Source organism: Rhinolophus sinicus, chromosome 8, assembly GCF_057876585.1.
Source record: "Rhinolophus sinicus isolate RSI-liver-muscle chromosome 8, RSI-T2T, whole genome shotgun sequence".
NCBI lineage: Eukaryota > Metazoa > Chordata > Mammalia > Chiroptera > Rhinolophidae > Rhinolophus > Rhinolophus sinicus.
The window spans coordinates 55,102,538-55,129,079 of NC_142508.1; the positions used below are offsets into that span (position 1 = coordinate 55,102,538).

General features: G+C 53.6%; 1 protein-coding gene across 2 annotated transcripts in view; it reads right to left on the minus strand.

Annotated features, from left to right (window-relative positions):
• Positions 1-1,074: 1,074 nt before the first annotated feature.
• The window catches only part of CMIP (c-Maf inducing protein), a 233,986-nt gene continuing 208,518 nt past the window's right edge, over positions 1,075-26,542 (minus strand). For both annotated transcript variants that reach the window (XM_019743707.3, XM_019743708.3), the window contains 11 exons: positions 17,692-17,757; positions 16,406-16,432; positions 16,062-16,110; positions 13,397-13,504; positions 10,720-10,836; positions 9,018-9,158; positions 8,198-8,245; positions 6,923-7,069; positions 5,985-6,090; positions 4,538-4,608; positions 1,075-1,698 (listed from right to left, as the gene is read on the minus strand). In XM_019743707.3, coding sequence (XP_019599266.1) covers positions 1,645-1,698; positions 4,538-4,608; positions 5,985-6,090; positions 6,923-7,069; positions 8,198-8,245; positions 9,018-9,158; positions 10,720-10,836; positions 13,397-13,504; positions 16,062-16,110; positions 16,406-16,432; positions 17,692-17,757 — 934 coding nt within the window. In that variant the 3' untranslated portion in view covers positions 1,075-1,644. The remainder of the gene's footprint in view (positions 1,699-4,537; positions 4,609-5,984; positions 6,091-6,922; positions 7,070-8,197; positions 8,246-9,017; positions 9,159-10,719; positions 10,837-13,396; positions 13,505-16,061; positions 16,111-16,405; positions 16,433-17,691; positions 17,758-26,542) is intronic.

Below are 26,542 nucleotides of genomic sequence, written 5' to 3' on the forward strand. Positions count from 1 at the left end.
ACACTCACACACACTCAAAATAAAACCTGGCACGTAAAATGAATTAAGACTGAAACCCAATTTCTTTTTTTTTTCCTTTTTTAAAAAAATGAGGGCATAGTTGGGGGGTAATAAAGTCTACCTAGCAAAGTATAAAACGACAAAAGCATGGTTTCCATTGAATAAGATTAAATATATATATAAAACAATTACATTGACTGGGGGTTAGGTCTGGAGGTGCCGGAGGGGGAGTATTTGTGCTAAACCAACAGAAAAAGGGGCTTGGGGGAGAGGGGACCCCAAGTAAACCGTAAAGGGGCTGTTCTGTACAGTGAGGGCTTGTTAAGAAAAAGCCGACTGTTTATAAAAGAAATGGAGGTTGGTTTGTCGTCGGGGCAGGGTGGGGACAGAGGGATGTCTGTGCTGCAGTGGTCACATCATGGGGGGGGGAGGGAAGTCAGGCTGGTGGAGGCGACGTCTCTCTCTTCTCCCAAGAGACCATGCAAGGAGGCGGCATGCATGAAGAGACCACAGGGAGCACAGGAGGATGGGGAGGCCACAGGTCTCAGTCAGGGACAGGGAGAGCAGAGGTCACCGGAGATGGGACTCTCCGGGGGACAGACGGGGGCAGCTCTTCTCCAGGGATGGGTGGGGGGACAGGTTAGCAGTCCCCCTCAAAATGTGTAAAAGGGGCGGAGAGAAAGCTGGGCCCTTAGAGGAGCAAGACTACAATGTTGGGGCCCCACTTCTCCTCCCCCAGCCTGACCCCTACCCCGTGAGGAAGTTGGAGACATCTGGGAAATGCACAGTGGTAGGTGGGCAGACAGACAGACAGACAGAAGGGAGGAGAGAGCTTTACCATACAGAATCCATTACGAAAAAGCAATTAATTTTCCAAGGAAATTTTTTTTTTTTTTTGTCTGTTTGTTTCCTTTAAAAAAATAACAATAATACTACCACTACCCCGACAGCTGACTGGTTTATACAGTACTCCACGCCAGGGGCGGTGGTGGTGGTGGGGCGGGGGCAGGCGGGAGGGGAGGGAGGGAGGGCGGGTCGAAGACTTCATAAATAAGAGGCAGGTCCCAGACCCGCAATTTGTCAACATTTCTTAAATAGGCGCATTAAATCTTATGTACAACAAGAATCACTTTGCATAGCGATGGTGAGGACACAGGGCGGGTGCAATGATGGGACTGGGTCTTCTTGTCCCAATGGCAGGGCTGGTTCTCAGCGAGAGCTTCTGAGGAAGAAAGCATCCTTCTAGCCCTGGAGGCCCATCGGGGTCGAGTGATGGTGGCATCAGAGTTGACTTTTCCCACACGGCATTAAACACAAAGGCAAAGAAAATCCACAAGGGGTCCCCCCTCCCCAAGCCCCCCACCCACCCCCTCCCCGACCCGCTGATGCTCCTCTGGTTGCTACAAAGTCCATTTTAGATCAGGTCAAGGTTCCAATTATGAAGCTAAGAGAATTAGGCGGGGGCTGGGCGTGCTTATGGACCCCCTCCCCACCCCCTCCCCCAGCGCCCTCTGCCCCCAGAAAGACTCCCCCATCTATCTCACAGCCAGGACGCTGGGGCGGGACCCCAGGACTGGCCGCTCTACGGCTATTAGTCAAGAGTTGTGTGTTGCGGTTGCAAACTCCTTCCTGCCGAGTGGAGCTTCACCAGGCTTCTGTGTAGCGGACATCCACCTCCTTCAGGTTGGGAAGCTTGGCCTGCGGAGCAAGAAGGATCCGGTCTCTTCCAGAACCTGGCAGTGCCCGCCCCACCTTGCTGCTCCCGGGAGCTCTGAGCTCGGTGACTTCAGAGAGAACACAGAGCAGGTGGGGTGTTCCTGGCTCCAGAGAAAGTAGGCGACGGCTAATGAAGGCAGGCTGTTGGGGATTCCATGTCCCCACCTCAGAGGGGCTCCGGATCCACCTGCCAAACGTATGACCTTGGACACCCCACCCCAACTTCCTGGAGCCTCAGTTTCCTCATCTGTGGAGCGAATCTGTGTCCAGTCCCAGGGTCAATGCTAGGGATTAACTACCAAATGCAGGGTGAGCCCAGAGTGGCCTGGCCCACACAATGTCATGCGCTCTAGGGAAGGAAATGTCTCACTTTCACTATTGCTTATATCCTCATCATTCTCAGAAATGGGGCAGGTGAAGGAAGTAGGATCTCCATAAGCTGCAGGGAGCTGGGAGTCAGCAGAGAGATGTCCCTCTCAGGATTCCCCCACGTCAGATCCCAGATCCACGTGACCACCCAATTCCACCTGCTGTTCTTCAGAGCAGCTTCCTGCTCTCCATCCCGGCCACCCAGACGCGCTTCTTCTCTTCCTTCTTTTATAAGCAGTTGTTTTTTTTCCTACCCAGCCTGCACTGCACAGAGAGGCTGCTGACTGGTCTCGTACCTTTACTTACCCAATTCCCAGCTTTCCTGTGCACTGGCCAGTGTGATCTTTTAATGCACACACACACACACACACACACACACACACACACACTCACAATTGCTCATTGCTTCTGTCCTGTGTTCAACAACCCTCAATGGCTCCCCACTGCCCAGGCAGAGGTTACAAACTGGGGCCTACACTCAGCAGTGCAGCTGTGTAAAAAATATTTAAGTCAACCTTTCAAAATTAGGAGAGTGCACAGAAGAAACTAGATTTCCAGGTTCTCTTGAAAAATGAGCTGATTTGGCGAGACTGTGCAGCGCGCTCTGGCTTCCCCCAGGCGGACGTCTCCAGTCTGCCTGAGGCTCCACAACACGAGGCTGCTGTCACCCGCCAGTGTCATCAAGTTGGCACCATGTGTCTCCCGAATGTGTGAAAATAAAACACCTACTGAAAGTGACTTCTGCACAGCGGCTCACTATAGCTCCTTTCCAGCTTGGTCTCGATAGCGGTTAGACCTTGGGCACTCTGAACTCAGGGGTACTCTAGCACAGAGCTTCTCCAGCTTTCCCGTGCACAGAATCCTTGGGGGTGGGGTTCAAATGCCCATTTGGATGGAAGAGGTCTGGGAGGCCCTGGATCAGCATTCTTGACAAGTGCCTGAGTGAGGCTGACAGTGCTGAGGTCTGAACCCTGTGGGTGGGCACCCAGGCTGGCCCTGCCCTGACCTGTCCTCTACCCCTGCCACCCCTGTCTTCACGCCCCTCCAGACCCTGTGGATGGTTCTCTCTTCCAACCCGCCTGGCAAACTCACTTCTCAAGACCTCCTTTGGTGAAGGCTCTTCTGCCCCAGTGACTGGAGCTGGCCATCCCCTCCCTGCTGGCTCCTGAGCCTTATCCTGCCTGCTAGCTGGGTTTCCTCTTGGTCACGGGTTAGCCAGCGGCACCTCAGCGTTCCCATCCCCAGCATGCGCCTGGCACACAGTAGGTACTCTGAAGGCATCTGGAGGCTTGGACAGTGAGCAAGCCCTGGGCTGCAAGTTTGGCTGAGCTGGAGGTGGGAGCAAACAGGGGAGCCCTGCTGAGTGCGGGCCTTGGACAAGAGCTGCTGGAGAATCCCCTTCAAGGAGCTTGCAGGGCACACACGTGCCAGTGCACTCGGGGCACATCTGTACTTCCGGGCCTAGCCCTTCCTTCCCAGTGTGCTGGCTCTCGGCAGCCCTGACCACTCTTTCTGGGGCAGCCGGTACCGAGCCCAGGATCATGGGGAGACAGGAGGTTGCTAAAGGCCCAGCCCCTCCAACTCCCCCAAGATGTGCGTTTTCACAAACAGAATGTGCCTGCCTTCCAGCACTCCGATCTTTCTTTCCCGTTTCACCTTGCCAACCCAGCCCAGGCCGCCAGTCTAGTCTCTTAACTGTGTGACTACACCAGCCCTGTAGACATTCTCCCTGCTTCTATTCCCCCTCAAAAAATCTAGTTTCCATGTAATGACCAGAATAAGCTTTTGAAAACATAACTCACTATCCTGCTTAGAGCCGCTGAAGCTTTCTACTGAACTTGGATGATACTGTGTTTCCCCGAAAATAAGACCGGGTCTCATTAATTTTTGCTCCAAAAGACGCATTAGGGCTTATGTTCAGGGGATGTCATCCTGAAAAATCATGCTAGGGCTTATTTTCCGGTGAGGTCTTATTTTCAGGGAAACATGGTATCCAGAGTCCTTCTACAACTTTCCAGGGCTTATTCAGTCTGCCCCAGTCTACTCTCTCACTTTCCAGTCACATTTGCTACAAAGTCAGTTCTTGCAACACTTTCTGCCTCAGGACCTTTGTACGTGCTCTTCTTTTTACCCTTTGCATTCTTGGCTTAACTCTTGGGTCTCAGCTTCTGTGTGGCCTTTACTTGAAAGAGACCACTCCTGAGCATCCCATGCCAAACAGGCCTTCCCTGTTTCCAATCCATCAATTCCCTGCTGGCTTCCTCTTGATCACTCTTTTCAACCTGCCATTCTTTTCTTTATTGGCTTGTCTGCTGGTGTAATAGCTTTTCCTGGTGGAGAATAAGCTCTAAGAGAACAAAGCACCAGTATCTAGATGCTGGCTGGAAGCAGGGAGGGATGAGGGAGGGAGGAAAAAGGGAGGGAGAGAGGAAAGAGGGAAGGAAGGAATTACCTTCAGATCTTCATAGGTGTCAGCCGAGAGCTTGGTGCTGTTCATGTTTAAACTGCAGAGACTCTTCATGGCTGTACAAGGACAGACAGATACAGTCATTAGGTCCGTGAGGTCCCACAAGGGGCAGCTGCAGGTACGGGATGGTCAAGCTCAGGGAGTGATTACAGATGCCAAGGTCCCTGTTCAGGAGATGAGGAGGCAGAGGCACAGCCATGGGGCCGCTTGGTACAGAAAGTCTATTTCAGGCATGGTCTGGTCCGAAGTGGGCCCTGGTTCTCTCTTTGCCCTCTGAGCCTCCATCCCTTCTGGTCCTTCTATCGTGTTCCTCTACTGCCTGGACCAGAGGTTCCCAGAGCTCGAGTGCCACACCCCAGATGAGCCCCAATGGAATGGGCCTGGCCCTCCCCTGGAGGGAACCCCGGAAGCTGACTCAAGCCCTCGGCTTCTCACAAGCAGGCCTCAAACTTTAGTTTGCATCAAGAGTTGCTCAGGGAGCCTGTCAAATATATGACTGTCCTGTCCCACTTCCGGAGATGCTGGGTGAGGGCCTGGAGCTGGGCCCAGGAATCTGCATTATTACCCAGGGCCCACCCACCCTGTGTGACGCCAGTGACAGTGTCATTTGCAGAGAAGTGGCTGTTCCTCTTTGCTTTCCATTAACCCTATCACCTGCCCCCACCCCCTCCCAAGCCATCCCACATTTGCCAACAACCTTGTAGGAGGCAGGGCCACTACCCAGCATGCCGGGCCCTTGGCTAACTCCTATGTATCCATCTTTCACACCCCAATCCCATCATCTCCCTGGGAAGCTTGCCTTGATTCCTCCCAGCTGTGGCATGGGGCCTCCCATCTAAACCAATGGGTCTGAAACAGGAAATGCAGATTCCCAGGATCCACATCACCCAGGATTTCCTCTCAGTAGATTAGGGTTGGGTTCAGAAATTGTCGTTTCCAGATTCCTTGAGTACTGTGTGGCTCCTTCTACTAGGGCAGTGCTTCTCAAACTTTGATGTGCCAAGAATCACCCAGGCATTTTTTAAAATGCAGTTTCTGAGCTGGCAGGTCTGGGGCAGGGCCTGAGAACGGGCATGTCTCACCAGCTCCCAGGTGATGGCTCAGGTGGTTAGGGGAGCACAGTAGCACTGGAGCATTTTCCTTGAACTTGGTCCCTCAGGGGCTATGACAGCATCAGGAGGGTATGGGCTGGGTCTTACTCATTTTTTTCTTTCTCCTCTAGAATTTAAGTTCCATGAGGGTAGGGATATTTCCCCCCTGTTTTGTTCCTCGTGCCTAGAACGGTGCCTGGCACATAGTAGGTACTCAATAAAAACTTGGTTCAGTAATTGAATTTGTCCAAGTGCATGGTGACAAGTTGAAGGAAGAAAGGAAGGAAGGAAGGAAGGAAAAAGGGGGCCCTCACCCACCCTGGCTGCCCCTCAGTACTCACAGCTGAGGGCCAGCAGGCCAGCGTCGGTGACAGGCGTCTCGCACAGGTTCAGCACCTGGAGCATGGTGAGGTGTTCCGACAGGAGGCGCAGGCCGGCGTCTCCAAACTGTGGGGCACAGAACCTCTCAGCCCTGGAGACTGATTCTGGCCCCCCAGGGCACCCTGGGATATGACCCCGAGGCTGAGGCAAAGGTGGAGGAAGGGCATGGGGACACAGCCTGGCTCTGAGGCCCGCGGCCCGCCCTCCCAGCCTTAGGGTCAGGGCTGCTCTCACTCCTCTCCAAAGACTCAAATGCCTCTCCTGACCTGGGTTCCAATTCAGCTCCTGCCAGCGGCACATGGGTGCCCTCCCTGAGTCAGGTTTGCTGTCTGTCAAGGAGGGCTCTGAGCGGAAGCTGAGGTGGCCTTTCCCCAGGTGGGACAGTGGGATACGGAGGGAAGAGTTGGGCCTGGAAGGCAGGCTGCTGGGAACGCCTGGTGTCTGTACAACTCGGGAATGGTGAGGGCTACGCTTCACAGGTGTGGAGTGGAGACCACATGCGCTGACCTAAGCGCTGGACAACTCCATCGATACCTGGCACGTGCAGCAAGGATCGGTGTGCCGTGGTCATTATTACAGCGAAGAGGCCCACAACCACTCGCAGCTCTGCCTCTCGGCTTTGCCTCAGTGCCTCCAAGACTGCCTGGCACGTCCCTGCCCTGAGCCTCATGCGGCCTCGAGGAAGTGGGTGCTCAGCCTGGCAGGGGGTGTGGTAATCAAGTGACTGGGCCCAGGGGCTCTGGACAGAAAGGCCAGCCAAGGAGGAGGGTGCATGAAACAGTGTGCGAAGGGGCAGGGAGAAGGGCGCAGGGAAGAATGTAGGGGGAGGAAGGTGTAAGGGGCAGAGGGAGGAGACGGGGACGGTGAGCAGGGTGCAAGGTGAGCAGTATGTATGTACCTGAGTGGACCACAGGTTCAGCTGCTTGAGAGAAGGCAGTTTGATGAGGTGCTCAGCGCAGGCACTGGTTACATTGGTGAAGGCCAAACTGAGGTTCTCCAGGTTTCCAAAGGAGCCAGAGCTCAGCAAACGAGCCAAGTCTGCGTCCTGCAAACAGACCGGCAGTTGGGGTCATAGGGCTGCCTGGGGCTGCAGGGAGCTCCCGAAGACCCTGAGACTTCCCACTTCCTTTCCCTTGCCCCACAGTGAGCTGTTGTTGGGGACAGCAAATCTCTAGGAGCTGAGGTGACAACATGACTTAGTGGGTTGGGCCAAGATGGGGGTCAGGGAGGGAGGGGCTGTCCCTGTGGGTGGCAGCTGTTGGGCGGAGGAAAAAGCCTTCAGTGCTGTGACTCACACCCTGAGTCACCAACTGGGGTGTTCCAAGGCCACGTCCCTCCCACAGGCGTGTGTGTGTGTGTGTGTTTGTGTGTGTGTGTGTATGTGTGTGTCTAAAGACACATCTCACTTTCCTAGGCAGCAGCCTGTGCCCATTTCCCATGTGGGAACAGTGAGGCCCCCCTCAACTCTCAGGACTGTGGAGGTCAGTGAATATTTGAGCCCTAGACTATGAGGTTGTTGAGGGTAATATCCATTGTTCCTTCTCTCTTAGTAACAGAATTCTTGAGTTTTAGCTGCCACCTGGCTGCCCTGAATTAGGGCTAATTTCTCAGCTCAGCGTGGCCATGTGCTAAATCCGGACAATGGTCTACAAGTATATGTGTCAAGCGGAACTTCCATGAAGGTCCTTAAAGGTTCTTTCGTGTTCATCTTTGCCTCTTCCTTCTTCCTGCTGGCTGGAATGGAGACAAGATGGATGGAGCCTGAATAGCCTTTTCTGGACCATGAGATGAGAGGCGTGTGCCAAGGATACTGAAGTAGCAGGTACGAGGAACTATGATCCTTGCAAACGGGGGTGGTAAGAGGCACCAACCTTACAGGGTCGTTTGAGGATAAAATGAACCAATAACACATAAATGCTCAGTGTATATTAGCTATTATCAACCACTATTATTAATAATAACTGATAACGTTAATATCCACAATCTTTGTCATAATGTTTGGTTTCCTGCAACCCAGTTTTTTCCTATAGAAGCTGGCGTGTCTAGTACTATGGGGTCCTTGCTCACCTCCACCACCCCCTTCCACAGACACTGCCTGCCATTCCCCGGCAGGGAGGACCAACCCACCTTCTTCCCTCCACCTGGCCCCGCCGAGAGAACAAAACCAACTCACTGTGGACTTGGAGGGCAGTGTTAGCCTGGTGGGCCCGCCTTTCCTTTGCTGCAACAGAAACCAGGCTGATTAAGATGCATTCTTTTCCCTGAGTTTCCTCCCTGCACCCCGCTTCTGTAAACACCACTCATGGTGCCATTTTCATTTCTTAGTGGTAGAAAGCAACGTTGTGGCCTTGACCTCAGGGACAGACCCTGAGACAAGGTTTGAAGCACAGGCAGTTTATTCAAGACGTGATCCCAAGAATCACCAGCAGGAGAGTGGAGAAGACGAAAGGCCACTGGTGGAAAGGGGTGTTGTCAACCCAGCTACCACTGTGGGCCTCTGAGAAATGGTGGAGGAGTCATGTCTCAGAGCGATGGGAGCTGAAGTGTTTACACAGCCTCCCCCATTAGTCACTGGCCGAGGGCTGCTCCAGGAGAACAGGGCCTGTGCATTCCTCCACCCTTCTGTCCTGCTGTGCACGCACATGGACAGAGAAGGCTCTCCGGCCAAGAGGTGCAGGTGACGGCATTTGGAAGTTGAGCCCCTATGCACTGAAATGTGAGTGTGGACACACACAGTGATGGCCATGCATGGCTCTGGGAGTGGGACAGGATGACGTCCCGGTCAGGAGCTGAATAAGCTGTGACTTCTTCAGGGCACTGACTTCACCTCTCCGTGACTTTCTGATGATCTGGAAAGTGGCAGGTAATTATCTGGACCTCTTTGGATCTAGAGGGGGATTCATGAGCTAGAGGCCCCCACAGGTGCAATGGTCCTTGGGCTGTGCCCCACTGTACCCAACCACGCTCTCTGGCCAGCCTGGCCGTGGGCTCACCAGCTCCTTCAGCTCCCGCTGCCGGTCGCACAGCTGCTCGTACATGCGCTTCCCCACGCCGGTGCTCTCCAGAGTTGAGATGATCTGCAGCTGGGTGTCGTTGTTGTCGATGATGTTGTATTCCAGCATCAAGCACAGGATCTGCAGGGAGCAGGGAGCGGGAGGGGTGTCACCGGCTGCGGCTCCAGGTGGGGCTTCCCCTGGAAGGGGCGGAGAGCCAAACAGCCCTTCCCCACAGCCCCACATGTCCGGGAAAGGTGGTCTATAGGTGCACCACGTGCACCCCAGGGGGCTTATTTTGAAAATCTGCAGCCCCGCCTCTGCATTTCTGGCTGTGTGACACTGGGCAAATCATCTACCCCAGCTTCCCATCTGTACAATGGGAACGTTCGTGTACGCCCAGCTGAGCGCACAGCAGTTCTTGGTAAATGTGTGTAGGAACAATGCGTGCCAGGCCCAAAGATAAGACACCTCTTTCTATCCCTGGTTCTTTGCCAGGTGTCTGGCACACAGCAGGTGCTCAGACATGCTCTCTGAACTGAACTGGGGCCTGGGGAAGTGTGCACCACACCACCTCCTGGAGGGCCTCAGGCAGCTGCACATGCACACTCCCCCTTCCTGTGACTTCTCACGCACCCAGGAGAGCCTGCCCGGACAGGCCCTCACACCAACACCCCCTCTTCTCCACTCTTCCCCTCAAGTCCCAGCACAAGGCACTCAGGACGAGCACTTGGACTAAACTCCAAGCTCCTCACCAGGACTTTCGGGCACCTAGTAGGCTCTTCACACATGTCTGCCCACTCCCGAGCCTCTCGCCCCCGGACTCACTATATTCCGGTGCTCTGGCCTGCTCCGTTTTTCCGCAAAGCCTCTTCCTGCTGCCATCCCCACGGCCCTCCAGAAGACTCCGCTCCTGCCTCTCACTAACTTCTCCTCGGCCCCTCAAGTCCCTACCACTTGCACGGGAAGCCAGTGGTTTGACTCTCTTCCCACTAAGAAGTGAGGTCTAACACCTGCCCCTTGACTATGGGCCAGCCTTAGGGACTGAAACCTAATGGGCAGAAGTGGCAGAGCGGGCGCTGCCTAACTTCTGAGGCTAAGTTAGGGACAGTGATGTGGTTTCAGGCTGGCCTTTGTTTGGACAGTGGTTCTGGGGACTTTGTGGGGAGTTAGAGAATAGCAGATAGAGGAGACATGAGGGGTTGGGGGCGGGTGCATGCGGGCTCCTTGGGGAGTGGGAACGCGACTACCCCAAGCTGCTGTGTGGAGAGGCTTGGGTGCGCCAGCTGGTCCAGCCTCCGCTGGTTGAATGAAGACGCCTTGGAGATGACCCAGCCCAGCCCGCATCTGACTGTGAACCCATGAGAGACCCAGAGTGACAACTGGTCACCCCAAGGCCCATGAGCAAAATAAATGGGTACTATGGTTGAAGCCCCCATTTGGGGTGGTCTGTTACGCAGAAGCAGACAAACGAAACAGAAACCTTCCCTGAGCCCTTGGATGACACAGACCGTAAGTGCAGTCAATAAATTGTTTGACGAATGCCTCGTGCTCGCTAAGCTCAAGAGGGCTGGGACTGCACCCGCTTTGCCACTGCTGTGTCCCCAGCTCCTGCAACAGCTCTGCATTCGGTGCTCAATCACCAAGGATGAAGGACCGGGTGAGCCAGCAGCTTTGTCGGGGACTCGGGCCAGCTCCTTACCTCCACCATGGTCTGGTTGCCCCTCAGTGCCAGGAGCATGCAGGGTCCCAGCTTGTTTTCCGCCAAGGAGAGCAGGAATTTTTTGGTCTTGTAACAGGAGCCCATGAGGATGTGCACCTGGGACGAGAGATAAGCCAGGTGAAGGACAGTGACCGCTGTGGGGCTGTGGCCTGTGGTGTCTGCGTCGCGTGTGTGGAAGGTTTGGGAAACCAGAAGATGTTGATCAGACCCATCCCATGCCTACGTGGACACTGAGGTCAGACATGATCACCAGCACCCCCAGGATACTCAGAGGACCCCTCCCTGACACATGCTCCCCTGTGGACGAAGCTCGAGGACATCATGCTAAGTGTGCCAGTCACAAAAGGACAAATCCTGTAGGATTCAACTCATGGGAGGAGCCTGGAGTAGTCAGCTTCAGAGACAGAAAGTAGAATGGCAGGTGCCAGGACTGGGCTGGAGGTAGGGGGGGTTCAGTGTTTAGTGGGGACAGTTTTAGTTTGGGAAGATGAAAAAGTTCTGGACATGGACCGTGGTGGCGATTGCACAACAATGTGAATGTATTTCATGCCACTGAACTGTGCACTTAAAATGGTTACGATGGTAAATTTATGTTATGTACACATTACTGCACCTCTGCCACCACACACACACACACATACACACACACAGACACACACACAACAGGCCTCCTCCCCGCTCCCCTTGGGACTCTGTTCAGCACTGTTGAACCTGGTGGAAACTTCCGGGCAGTGCTTGCGCAGGGTGTACAGGCCCAGACAGACTCACGCGGGACGCAACAGTATGGAGCCCTGCCTCCCCTTCCCAGAGCCCTCTGTGAGCTCCGGAGGTATTCTGATGATCACCTGCCCCAGAAATACAAGAACGGGCAAATTCTGCTCCATCCTGGGTTAGATGTGGGGCAGCCATTAAGCAAACTGTGCTTCTTCCTTCCCATGTATATTTATATCTGGAGGCAGGACCTAAGGGCAGGGGTCCCCAACCAACAGGGCTGGGTGGCCCCAACACTTTGCTTGCTCTATCCCTGACTGCACACAATAGCAAATGCCCTCCCATTGTGGAAATAGCAGCCTAATCGAGGGAACCTCTTCCTCGCTATGCATCTCCATGGAAACGATGAGTTGCCGTCCCAGGGGCTGCTTGCTTCCTTCCTTGCCATTATATGTTTTTCTGCTCCATCATCAACAACTCTGGCACACAAATGCAATCTCGTAGGCTAGGAAGCTGCCAGCTCCCTGAGGTCTCTCTCACATTAAGGGGTGGGGGGACCACTGGATGCTGCCATGGGAAGCTGTGACATCAGAGGAGCGCTCGAGAGAGGTAAAAAAGAGGTGGTGCAGGCAGGGTTGGCACTTCCAGGATGCACAGGGCATTCAAAAGGGACTCATCAGGCAGCACGCAAGGAACGGGAGAGCAAGTGCGTAAGAAAAAGGACCTAAAAATAAGTCCCTTTCGAGCAAGGTTCCAGAGGGAGCACCTGGACGTGTCGTCACAGCAGAAACATCGCTGAGAAGTTCACTGCGAAGAGCTTTATGAGCCACTCGCCACGTGGAACAGCTGCCCAGCAGAGATGAGAATAACCACAGCTATCACTTCTGAGTACTGACTGTGCGCTCAGCCCCGGCCGGGTACCTTGCATCTATTATCACAGTAATTACCATGGTAACCCCGCGAAGCCAGTACTATACTCCCTGCTTTACAGACGAGGAAACTGAGGCACAGAGAGGCAGGTTACCAGGCCAAGGTCGTCAAGCCAGCGTGCAGCAGGGCTGCGATCTGAACTAGGTCTGGCTGACACTCTTGCTTCTCAGGCTTAGGAAGAGGTGTGATCGCGAAACCAAGCTGGTTTTGTCAACCGGCGGGACAGCTGAGATGACTGGCCACCTGGAGGGAGCCTCTGTCCCGGGGGAAGGGAGTCTGTACTCATTTCAGGAGACGGACACTCTGCCAGAGGAAGGAGGGGCCAGCTCTGGACAGCTTGGGCCTAGGTCAAGGGAGAGACTAGGAGGATGAAGGCCTGTGTGACCTCAGGCGAGCCACTGAACCTCTCTGGGCCTGTTTCAACGCGGGTGTAGTTAAGGGATAGGGATGCCGTGAAGAGTAAGAGACAGTGCATGAGAGGTGTTTGGCACAGGTGTCCAGCACAAACAAGAGCCGGAAGTCACCATGGGTGCAGCTCTTAGTTTCGTGAACTCATATCTCTCATCTCCAAAGGTGGGATGAGCACCCTGACCTTGGCTTCTCACTGTGAGGTGGAGATGAGCTGGGGGGCCTGCAGTGCTTCCCAGAATCCCCGTGGGCATTAAGCACTCACGCCCTTGGACTTAACGTGGCCACTACGATGAACTGTGTGAGCTTGGGCAGCCAGCACCTTGGTCTTCAGCCACCTCGTCTGTAAAATGGGGTAACAGTGTCACCTCCTCACACTGTTGAGTGAGACTGAGTGAGAACAGAATTGCAAGCCCCTGGCTAAGTGCCTGCTCAGGTAAGAAGCCAGAAAGTGACACTGAGGTTGTCATCATTGCCATCTTCACCATCAGCACCATTTTAGCCTGGAAACTCCTGGGCTGGCCACAGAGGCAGGTCTCTCACTGTCAGGACACATGACCCCAGTGCCCGCCCACAGCTCCAGGTCACGGGTCCCTGCCCTACGTACCATGCTGGCGAACAGCTCCCCGTCATCATCACAAGCCACCCCTCCAGGGCTGTATAGCTGAAACCAGCCATCCTTGCCAGCCCGCACGCTCAGCAGGCACGAGTGGACCTGCATGGAAGAAAAGGTCCATCGGTCAGTGCCTCGCAGACCCAGCCATAATATAGTGACCAGTAATCTACACACACACACGTGAAAGGTTCAGGCAAGTCCCGCAGTGAAGAAACATGTTTAACTTTGTTTAGTCCAGCAACACACCCCCTGCTCCCCTCCACAGCCTTCACTAAATTCCATGGAGGGCCTTTTGGGAAAAACTGCAGTATCCATAAACTGGGGGACTCCTGCCATCAGCTCTGCGGGATGGAGGGCCAGGCCCAGCTTGGTTAGTTACCCTCAATAAATAAAGCAAAACTGCAGCCGAATCAAGGGAGAGAGAGAGGTTGAAGCCATTGCTCAGACAGCCCCCCATTTCTCTTGTGCTCTTTTGGGGGGTGTGTGGGGCATTTCTTTTTTCCCTTTTCTGTCTGGGTCTCTGTCTCTCCCTCTCTGTGTGTCTAACTCCTCTCTCTTTAATCTTCACCTGCCCTCCTTTCTCTCTGAACCTCTGCCCCCCTACTCCTTGGGTTTCTGCTCCTCCCATAACTGACCCTCATTCCTGGGGCGCCTGCCTTCTTCCCGCCCAGAGTTTCCTACTTCACCCTCGTGGGCACGATCCCCCTCACTGGATCTCTGTCCTGCTCACCTCTTTCTCTCTCTCATTGGGACTCTACCACCCACCCCCTCGGAGATCCCATCTGCACCTCCTTCTGAATCTCTGTCCCAGGTGAGGGGCAATTTCAGTGCCCAAAGCAAGCTCTCTCTGTGGCTCTCAAGCCCCTTCCTGTGTGGTTGGGCATGGGCGTGCATGTGTGCAAACACATGTGTGTGTGCGTGTTTGGGAGGAATTCCACATCCACCCCAGCCCCTACTGTAACTGCAGAGAGAGAGAGACAGAGACAGACAGAGACAGAGACAGACAAAGGCCTTTGTTTCCTCTCCTCCTCCCCGTCCTCAGAAGAAAGCTGAGAGAAGTGCCCCATCATTTCCTTCAGGAGTGAAGGACAATCTGCTGCCAAGAGTCCACTTACTCATAGATACTCAATTGATCACAACCCACACACAAGTAAACAGAAAACACAGGCGGTGGACCTTTGATTTTGCCTCTGAGTTGGAGGAGTATCAAATGTTAACTTTATCAACTTCAAAGAAATAAGGAATCAAGAGCCTGGAACCCTATTCAACAAATACAGCAAAGAATTTGTAAGAGAACAATTCTGGCCAACAGGAGAGGGGGGCGAGGGGCCTGCTTGGGCAGGGCTCCGCTCTCACCAGCCCCCTGGGCCTCCGCATGTTACCCTCAGTTGGAAATTTCCCTCCCAGCACTTGGCTCTGCCTCTGTGCTCTGTGAAGCAGCTGGTACCACTTTTATTCTTCAAAGCTTGTGTTTGAAATAGAGGCTCACTTTGCAGGAGAATTCTGAGAACTCTAAGAACAACGGGGGTCAGCACTGGTACCAAGCGGTTAAAAGCTCCCCATCTGCTGTCCTTCTTTGGCCCGTGGTGCCTGAGGATGCTTTTGGAACCCGGGGTTAGAATCAGGGTGCGTTAGAACTAGATGTTCCTAGAACTAAGGTTCACGGTGTGGCCTGAAGGGAATATATTCTCGCTGCACTGAGAAGAACTCGCTCCTCCTTTGCCCACCCTTATCCTGTCACTGCTGGGGGTATGTGTCGTGGGTGCTGCTCCCCTGGCCCCCAGAGCCAGACCCCTTCACATCCTGGGATCCACATGCACAGAGAAGACAGGGCCTGAGCTATTCAGGGCGGGGACAGCATCCAGCTTTCTCTGCAGCCCTTCCTGGCCCAGGGTTCATACTGCAAAGCTGATTACTGCATAGGGTCTGGAGCCAGACTCCCTGGGTTCGAATCCTGCCTCAACCATGTACCAGTTGTGTGACCTTGGGGATATAATTAAATCAGTTTTTTCTACTCTAAAAGGAGGATAATTCTGCAGTAGAATGGGGGTAATACTAGAATCTACTTATAGGGTTGTGAGGATTATATGAGAACAGCACGTGCCTGACACAGGGTGAGCACCTAATAAAACTGTTACACTGATGCAATGGAAAGAGAAGGGCTGTGGGGGTTCCCAGCCCCTGCTGTGTCCTTGCTCACACACACAGGCTCCAGGTGGAAGACTGCCCTCCCCCTGAACTCCTGAAGCCCAGCTGTCTGAGGGACAGAATGGAAATGAAACCCAGCTCAGATTTCTTTCCTCCATTTCTCACAACGGCAGGACCACAGAGGAGCCAATGCCGTTTCAGAGCTGGATGGGGGCCCATGTGCCAGCCCGCCCCAAATCAAGGCCTGCAATCTGAGGAGAACCTGCCAGGCAGTGGGAAACCACCTCTGAGTAGCCTGAGTTTAGAGTAAAACACTGACATCACGGCCGGGCTGAGACACCCGGGTGGGGGCTGTGTTTATGCATAAGGCAAGGAGCCTTTGTAAACTGTTCTGAATGCCCGTGGGTGACAAGGAGGCTCTGACAGAGCCACAGAAGGCTCGGAGAGGCCCATGTGCGTCCTGCTGGAGCACTGACAGTGGGCTCATGAGGAGAAAGAGAGGCCTCACCTCTTGTCTCGGGTCTTCAGCAAACCTCTGAATCACGTACTTCAGTTCCCTGAAAAAGACGGGTGGCAGCGGTCATTCCCAGGGTCCTGGCTTGGGTGGACCAGGGCTGGGGACTGAGGAGAGGGCAGGAAGGGGCAGGGAGCCTGGCTGAGTGGGCAGGATGAAGAAACGCCTGGATGGGCCTGGACGTGTGTTGCAGAACTTCCCAGAGGAGCCATCACTGCCTCCCAGAATGCACATGACATGAGAACGGGCCGGAAGGAGGGCTGGCCGCTGGGGACGACCTCAGAACAGAGGGCATTCGTACCAGGAGAAGGTAATGAGGGCGTTGCCCAAATACTCACTTGGTGAACTTCTCGTGTGCGAGAGCTCTGTAACAAAAACAAAGGGAAAAGTGCAGTTAGCAGGGCATGTTGCAAACGGCACAATGATCCAGAGATCTTCCTCTGGGGACGGCTAGGTATTATGTCTGCCTCAAAGGATGAGGAGGGAGTTGAGAATGGAAAACACCGACATTTTGTCCCTACTTGAAGCTGCAAAACAAAGCCCTCCTTTGATGAGTGAACAGACTGAGCCCCACACCCCTAAACTACTCCCAGGCCCCATACCTGTAAACAGGAGTGTGCTAACCGGAGTGTATGTGAGTGAGTGTGTCTGCATGTGGGCACCAGGGACCCAGGTGTGTTTGTTAATTGTTCCACAATTAAGGTGCGGCCGCACTAATTAAAGCCGTACATCAGGGTGGCAATCAGGGACAAATCTCCAAGCAAATTGCATCATGGGCCCACTGTCAAGTGTGTCCCCAGGGCTGTGGGGACAGTGGCTGCAGCCAATGACGCCACTTCTCTTGGAGACGGTAGCAGCTCTCAGGAGTCAGATTTCTCTGGTCTCAACTCCTGGGGGCTCCAGGGACAGGCCAAGCCAGCAAATGGGGCAATTACTGAGTGTAATATCCCCCTTGGAGAGCCACATTTCATAAACACAGGCTCGTTAATCGGCTCCTGAGAGAGCCCTAGCTGTCTCCGGAGGCCTGGCTTTTTCACATCTATCAAAACAGAGACCTGGAGGCATTTTAGGGCTTGGTTCTTTAGACAACATTTCTCCTCGGGCCATTCTTTATCCACCAGGCAGTTTTCGCCCCATTTTCCTGTGATAAATTCAGTATCGGGATAAGGGCTGGCAAGAGAGAGACAGAGGGTCCATTTCTGGCCAACTCGCTGTGGAGCGTGACCTAATAATCATAATGGACATAATAGAGCTTTCAGCACATCGCTGTCTGACATATAAAGCAATTGCACACGCATTATCTTTTGATTTTTACTGCGGCCTCAGAGAGAGTAGAGGCAGGTCCTCCTGTTTCCATCTGATGCATAATAGAAATCTCTTAACTTCATGGCGTGAATGCACAGAGCGGATGGCTTTGTTTGCATTCTCAGCTCAGTTTGTTTTGGGGGGGGGGTACGCCTCCCCCAGGGTCCCGCAGCTGAGAACCAAAATTTCCACCTCCTACTTCTGCCCATGGTGTTCCCAGGGGTAACTTGGTACATCCTGGGGCATGACTGCTCCCCCTGTTAAGGTCTTGGTGGATACCAGGTTTTCCTCATAGGCCAGAGACATGTGTGGGACTCACTCTTTGGGGAATGGAATGGGTTGAAGCAAGCTGGCCAGAGACGGTCTCCAGTCATCATAGTCCGACCTAGAACGAGAAGGGGTGATGGTCAGGTTTGGTCTGGACGAGGCAAGGTTTACAGCATGCTGTCACGGATGGGAAAGACGGGGCAAGAGTCTGGTGGAGACTCTTGTGGCACCCACTCTGCTCTAACCACCTCAGCTTCCAAGACTCTGGGACGACAAGCAGCTGGTGTGTGTGTGTGCAGCGTGGCTGGGAGGCCGCACAGACAGAAGAACCTGTCCAGAGACTTCCTTACGGCAACTGAAGGGGCTGGCAGGCCGACTCCCAGGAACCTCCTCCTTCCTGGCCACTGAACCCAGGCTACTGTTCCTTCCGCCTTTGGAACTTGATGGGGGGAGGTTTATGGGCTGAAATGCCCCTCCCTCAAATTCATATGATGAAGTCCTAGCCCCTAGCACCTCAGAATGTGACTGTATTTGGAGAGAGGGCCTTTAAAACGGTGACTGAGATAAAGTGAGGTCATTGGGGTGGCCCTAACCCAAGCTGACCGCGGTCCTTATAAGAGGAGATTAGGACAGACACACAGAGGGAAGACCACGTGAGGACACAGGGAGAAGACGGCCATCGGCAAGCCAAGGAGAGAGGCCTCAGAAGAAACGGATCCTGCCTGCACCTGAATTTCAGAGTTCCAGCCTCCAGAACTGCAAGAAAATAAACTGCTGTTGTTTAAGCCGCCCTGTTTGACTAATACAGGGGTGTAGGTTGGGAATGCAAAGCCATTCTCATCTTTGATTGACCAGAACTGAGGAGCAAATGTATACAGACTGATTCATAAAAAATAAAAATTATAGGCTGTTTATTTGTAGCTTAACCCTCCTGATTTATCAGATACTTCTAGTCTTGTGTCCAGGTAATATTTTTTTTTCTTAAAGTCACTGTTAACGGCAGTATTAACACCAATGGTAACAATAATAATAATAATGAAAAAACAGCAGATACGATTTTGTCAACACATTGTACATGCACTGCATCTGTTCATTTATTCTCACAATAAAGATTATGATTATAATTATAAATTACTTTGTATGTTTCTATAATTGATATACAATTACTATATGTGATGATGATGATGATGATGATGATGATTAGCCTCGCTTGACAGATGAGGAAACTGAGGCTCAGACAAGCTAACTGCTTGAGCTAACACAGCAGTGGCTGATGAGAAACTGAATCCAGGCTTGTCTGCATGATGCCAGACCCCCGGCTCCTGCCTGCCTGACTGCAGCTGAGGTCTTAGGTGAGACCGGGCACAGGAGGGTCACGTCCCATTTGTGCGATAACAGCCACGAGATTAGCATGAAGGATAATGACAGCTGCAACTTGCTGAGCACCGTGTGTCAGGACCGGCTCACGCATGGAGTTGGCCCCATGACCAACGTGAGTCCACATTACAGGCGGGGAGTGGGTAGGTAACTGGCTGAGGTGACAGCAGAGCTGACCCCAAGAGGTCACCACAAGGGAAGCAACGGCTTCTGGAGACCGCTGTGGAGTCAGCAGGCTGCTCCCCAACTCCCACTAGCACAGCTTCTTAAAGAGGCGAATTCCTCTGCCAACTGCCCTCTGAAAAGCCAGGAGGGTCAAGAGAAGGGGAAAGACTCTGAGGGGCATGGCAGCAACTGAGCCTGCGGACAGACAGGCCTTCACCAGGCTCGGGAGCATCCACACACGTCCCAGGTAATACTCACACACCTGATTCTTGGTCCTGTGGCCCCGGGACTCCTTTACACTTAGCATTCAGTGTTCCTCAACCTTTTTTTTTTTTTTTTTTTTTTTTTAATTATCTGGTATCCCTCTGCCCGCTGCCCCAAGCTTTCTTGACATTTCTTCCTAATTGTTCTCCCAATACACTGCATATGTTTATGTGCTGTATGTCTAGCTATGCTTTATGCCAAAAAAGAGTAAGATCTTCTCACTCCTAGAACCAGTATTTGTTCCCACCAACAATGCATTGCTTAGATAGATACCCCCTGGGTGAGAGCTTTCCCACCCTACCTTCCTCCAAATACATAGTGATAAAGTGACAGCCGTCAAAATCCAGCTCACACCCTGGAGGGTTCTGAGGAAAGACTCAAACACCGGACATGTAGAAAAGAATTCCCAGAAAAGCCTGGTGGCCTGAGCTAAGTTCTACAGCGCACTCACTGGCTGAGGTTTACTAAGCATTTACTCGACCATGCACTGGCCATGAACTTACTTAATCCTTAGATCAGGCACCCAGGGAAGAGACAGAATCACACCTGCTTTACGGGTGAGAGGGTAAGGCCCCAAGCACCTCAGCGACCCATCTCAGCAGAGCAAGGATTCCCAGCCAGGTCCATGGACCCCAGTGCCCAAGGATGGGCACATGCTCTATGCTGCGCATGGATGGTGGAGGCAGGGTGTCCTGAGGCCCAGCCTGGAGCTCAGCCTCCTGTCGGCTCCACTATGGCGGCTCACATAGGACCAAGCATGGGGACATGCAAGTAAAGAAAGAACAAGAGGCAGACAAATGTCCCTCCTCACCTAGGCCCAGCCCAGCTCCAAGTCTGAGGTTGGCTCCTGGCCCTGCTGCAAACGTCCAGTCTGACCACTCTGGGGTGTGCAGTGGGTATGCTGGGCAGAGGCTGGGTGGCCAGGCCCAAGGGGTGAGGCGAGGGTCAGCAGAGCACCTGCCCTGAGCATCTGGCAAGCAACACCAGCCTCAGGGATGGGAGGGAGAGCAGCAGGCCAGTCTACGAGGCCTGATCACCTACCCTCAGGAAGGAGAAAAGACAGCTGGGCCTTCTCTGGGCTCAGGTGAGGCCTTAAGCATCCTGAGGACCTCCAATGAGCTTCAGGTTTCAAGCACCAAACATTTAACCCTCACATTAAGGGGGTCAGGCTGGCTCTGGAACCTCCATTTATAGATGAGAAATGGAGACCCAGAGAGGTCAGGACACCTGCCAAATGTCACAGAGCTAATGAGGGGAGAAGTTGGACTTGACTGAGGTTCTAGAAGTACATAAGCAGTTTAGAACCCAGATGACCGAGGTTCCCTTTTGCTTCCGGGGTGTGGGTGTATAACACCAGGGACCAGCTGGGCAGGTAATGGGGTGGCCATGGGAAATGGAGAGGCAGTTCTGAGGACTTGGGTCAGCTGCCTTGGTCTGGAAGAGACACAACGCACACTTGGTGGAATTGTGGACAGACGCTTCCTCCCAGCACACCATTTCTTCTTGATTCATGGAATCTGGGGTATAGCCCAATGGAACAGTAGCTGATGCAACAGCTTTACGTAGGTGGGCTACAGGAGCCTCTGAAAAGCCAGACGTCCCCAGCACACTGGCCGAGGCCAAGCAGGCCTCACTTCGATGGCTGCATGTATACAGAACCCAACCTGAACCCCAGCAATCTTGGGGCCACAGCCCAGGGAACAAATGTGGTGGTTCCCTGGGGTGGGCTCCTGGGGTCCTCAAAGGGGGTCCTGGAGGTTTGGGGAGTGGGGGTGAGCTGAGGCCTGAGAGACCAGTGGGAAATCCACTGGCGTTTTTAGAAGACTGAGTGAGGTGCCAATACAGCCCTCCGATGCTCAGAAAGGCCTGGGTGCAAGAAGGCTGCACCACGGACATTTCATCCTGCTTTGCTCCTGCCATGCACACACATTTAGAAATATCTGCTCCCTCAAAAGGCAAACCAGCTGGTCCAGTGTAATGCAGGGAGGCCTGCGGGGTCTCTTCTCCCGCTCCCCATACAAGAACGCAGGATATGGTGAGGCCAAAAAGGAACACCCACGGAGCCATAGGTAGGGGAGTCATACCACTATATTCTCTCTGGCGGCACTATACTCTCACTGGAGGCTGGATCCACACTGTCCGCAAACCGCCATCCACACTTGCCAGCCCAGCCGCCATCTTCTTGCTAGGCCCCCATTCTTTTCTCTTCTCTCTCTGCTAGCCTAGCCACAGCAGTTATATTAGTGGCCAATGGCTCACTGGTTACAGCTGACGGCCAACTAGCCACAGCTGATGGCCATGCAATCACAGTTGATGGCCATTTACTACCTGAGCCAGCACCTGTCTATGTGAGGCTGAGAGCCTGGAAACTACTTTCTGGGGCTCTGCCTCCACACCCAGGGATTAAAATCCAAGGCAAGAAATGAGTGGCCATTAGGTCTGAGGCTGGGGATCTAGGCAAATTCTCCCTCTCTCCACCTGCCCCATTATCCCATCAGGGACCTCCTAGGGCTGCAGAGCGAATCCGCCAGCCTCAAATGCTCCAGAGAACTTCCAGTTTCTATAGTGACCTCACACTCCAGGAATTTGCATGTGAAAATTTCCAAAGAAGTCAATACATCTACTCGAATACATACAGACACATAGACGTACATATATGATTTATGCTGCTCTGCAGGTATCACCTAAAAGCCTTGCCAGAAGCCCGTACACGAAGATGCTAACGGTGGAGATGAGAGCACCTGTCCTTGCCACAAGGCCACTGGGTGCCAGTACTGTGACGAATGCAGGTGCTGTGACACACCGATTCATTTAATACCAAGGCAGCCCTGAGAACCAGAATGCATCAAGAGGGAGCATTATCCTTATTTCACAGCTGGGAAACCAGGGCTCAGAGAGGTGGGGTTATTGTCTAAAATCGTACAGTTAAATGCTGGGGATGGAGTTTGGACTCCAATCTGGCCGACTCTCAAGCCAGTGGACTCCCAACCGAGGAGGTGGTCCTTCCACTCACTCCCCTCCAGGCACCCAGCTCCTGACCCCAAGTCCCACTGGGAAGACAGTGGCCAGCGGAGGGAGAGCTGACCTTGAGGAATGACTGGCAGCGGTCGTGCCTGTGGCCAGAGGACCGAGGGAGGAACAGAGAATGCTGACTGGGGCCCAGTCCACCCACTCCCAGCACCTTGTCAGACTCCCCAACGATGCTCACCAACTTGGCACTGCCCCACCAATGCTTCCAGCCTCCCTCTCCATCTCTCAGCCTGTTGGAGGCTATTTCAGCCATTCTTTGTCTGATGGGGTTTCCAGCCAGCCAACCAATCCCCGTTCCCTGCACCAAACTCCTGGTGTTTCTTCTCAGTGGAGCCGCAGCATCTGGCTGCAGTGGGTCTTCACTCAGTAGGGCTGTCCCGAGTGACATACGACGTTTCCCGGGTCTCCTCCTGGGGCTTCCAGTCATTGGGATAGCCCCACGTCCGTCTGCATTTTCCCTAAAGGCCTTCCAGCTGATCTTCAGCCCATCAGGCCTCTTTTAAAATCCAGGTGTTTGCAAAAATAACATGTAGCCAGGCTGGACCTGCTCAGAAAGGAGTGGCTGTGCCCACCTCTCCCTCATGGTGACTGCTCTTTTCTCTTCCTGGACAGAAGAGCATCCCCTTGCCCGTGGTCTCACGTGTGCCAGCAGCTTCCCACACTCCACCCCACTGGGCGGGTGATGTCACTGCTTTTAGCAGCTGGTGCTACTCAGAAGGACTGAGAGCAGGGTATCAGTTGGGACCCCCAGCATTTAGCGGAGCCTGGCCCAGCCTAGTGCACGGTGAACGTCGATAAATAAACACGTAAGTAGATGGATTTTAAAAAGGCATGACTCACACACAGGTGGCTAGCAGGTTAAGAGCAGGACTCCAAACCACTACAGACCCTAACCTGCTCTGTCCAGCAGCCGAGTCCACATTCTTTCCATCGGACCACCCAGCCTGGGCCTCACAGGGTGATATTTTCAGCGTCAACCTTGACCTGTGTTGGGAATAAGTATTCCCTTTCAAGGGTCTCCAGGGAACTTTTTGTGGCTTACATTCCTTTTCAGAGGTGTTAAACGCTAACGATGTGTGGGCTTTCCTATGGGAAGGAGCTGATCAGGGACCTGCGCCTCTCAGGGCCCCCAGCTGTGGGGTGGGCTGCACTGCCCACACTCGGGGACCAGCAGTGCCTGCTCTGACAAACAGCGTTGGCCAGCTGGGCCAAGGCACTAAGCCTGGCTTCTGTGGCCCCACACAATGCCCTCCTCAGACCCCCAAATTCCACACTAGAGCCTCTGTGCTTTCATTCTTTACACGTAACTCTCATTTAGGGAGCAGTCCGGTTGATCACAGCAGTGGGCCAGCCTGGAAACAACGTCACTGAATTATCACAGCAGCCCTCTGAGAAAAGCACCCATTTTACAGACAAGAAAACTGAGGGCAAGAGGAGCCAAAAACGCTGCATGCAATTACACAGCAGATTGTCATACTGTCACATTTCCTAAATTCCAAGATGCATGCTTTTTGCCATCTGAGTGTGCTTTAAATGCTATATTGTTTTTTTCCCCTCTCCAAGTGTTGTTATTAAATCTACGATGCATCGTACTCTCAACGGTGTCTTAAATAGAGGAAAAACAACTGTAATCATAAAGTGTAGTAACTCCCATTTGCCTGGTGTCTACACCTGCAAGGCGCCCAGGGCCTCGCCCTCCATCTCACTCTAATGCTCAGAAGCAGCTCTGACTCAGAGGAGACAAGTAACTCATCCAAGGTCACAAGCTAATACTGGTGTCTGTGGCCCTTGAGCCCAGCGTCCTGGCTCTGAATCTGGTTTTTCGTACGTATCACACACTGGAGCACTTTGAGCTGCTGGGGTTTTGGGGGATCCAACATGTCCTAGGCCCTCCAGCGTGCCAGTGACCCAAGCAGGCAGCAGAGATGGAGAAGAAAAGATGACAGGAAAAGAAGTTATCAGGCCCAAATTGTGTTTTGAGCTCCCCACAGTAACCGAGGCTTCTGGAAGTATCAACCCTCCTTCAAGGAAACCTCTGAGAGGGCTGCGAGGTGCTGCTCTGAGCATCGGTGCGAACACTGCTGGCTCCCAGAAGGCAGCGCCTGACCGGGCCTCCGACCCCCACCCACTCCCTGGCAGCTGGGTGACACAGGCAGGCAGGAGGTCTGGAAGCAGGTCAGGAAGAACAGAGTCCTCATTCATGAGCGTGTTTGTGAAGAAGGAAAAAAAAATGTGTGTGAACTGCATGATGAAACTCAAACCCTTAGTGCTTAATGAGAAATATGAGTCAGGGCCGAGCCGGCAGGAGGCCTGAGCGTCCCAGGTGTTTGCGGAAAACAGCCAGAGCGCAGGGCCTCTCGGCCTCAACCAGGGCAAGGAGGAGATGAGGGCCATCGCTGACCCTTCTCAGGGGGCTGGCCGCCACTCCTGGGAGACAGTGGGGACGGCCCCCCATGCCTTAAAGAAACTGAGGCGTGATCTCAGAGATGCTCTCTAAGTAGAATCTGGAATGTCCTTGGGCCAGGGTGGGGGCGTGGGGGTTGGGGCGGGAGGTGTCGCTAAATGCAGCTGTGCCCTCAGCTGGCCTCTGCTGCTAGAACCATGGGCAAAGTTGGGGCTGACCCCCTGGCAGACCTCACCCTCTCCTCTTGGCGGCTAAAGCAAGGGCGCAGGCTGTGTCTGGGTATGCTGCATCCAGCTTCTCCTTTCAAACCCCAAGAAGCCACTGCGTAAGGTGTGTGTGCAGAGGTGTGTGTGTGTGCGCATGCGGGGTGGCCCCGGGCACCTCCCAGACCCAGTGACCAGCTCACCAGGCACCGGTAGGGTGCCTCCAACCCTCTGGACCCAGCGTGCACTCTAGGCAGCAACACATTCATGACAGAGATGGAACACATTCTGCACAGTGTACAACAAAGACACAGAGACTCAGTAAAACCCTGGCACCAGTGAAAAGCCCCAGGAGCCCGGCCTCCCCCAGATCAAGGGGCCCTGGTGCCCAGCCTTCAGCTAGGTGCCGTATAGCGGTTAGATGTGATCACTCCATCATACCCCAATCCCTCTGCAAAGCCCGTCACCCACCACTGAGTGTACCTGGCAATGCCAAACTACTGGACTCGGTCCTGAGAGTGGCCGAGCTCATGGGACAGGACGCATGGGAGCGAGCAGGCAGGCATCTGCTGGGTGCTCCAGACCCAGCCGGCCCGTAAAACCACCGGGCTCAGCACAGGTCCCTCCATCTGGGCTCTAGGAACTAGGCGTGTGTGAGTGAGATGAGTCTGAGTGGTACAAGGGCAAACGGCAGAACTGGAAAGACTCTCGGGAGTCCAAGATTAAGCCCCTCCCCCCATTCTAGAGTCACCCAACTGAGGCTCAGGGAGGGTTTGGACAGGCCAAAGCATCCAGCTCAGAAGTGTCACCACCCAGAGCAGACCGGGTCTCCTGGCTCCTTCTCAGAGTTTTTCACACCAGCCAGGCCCGCAAGGGGCTGGATCTGCACACACCTCCCTCCCTACCAACTGGAGAGCTCACGAGGAAGAACAGAGGGCCTGGTCCTCGGCACAGTCCAGGGGGGCCCACTTTCCCAAAAGATACGCCCTGTACAGAAGACTCCCACATGCGCACACAACACAAATGCACACACATAACCACTCAGACACCCACAGGCACACACACACCAAAATAAAGCAGACATCTGTATACAGAGAACCACACAGCACACACAACATGCACAGAGCACACAACACAGGAACACACTCACACACAGGCTAAAGGCATACATGTACAGAGAAACACACACACAGACTACAACACTCGTGTACACTCATACCCACATGTACAGGTGTATCATTGCTACTCAAGCACCAAAGCAGCACAAGTGCCCAGACACACCCACACTTGTACACTTACACACATACATGTGCTCAGGCAATCCCACATGTCCTGTCTCACCATATCCACTCAAAGCCACATACACATATAAAGACACTCACAAGCACACAATGAGCGCACACCCTACACAACGTGGTGAGCTTCACACACTGACTGCACCTGGCAATGCCAACGACTGG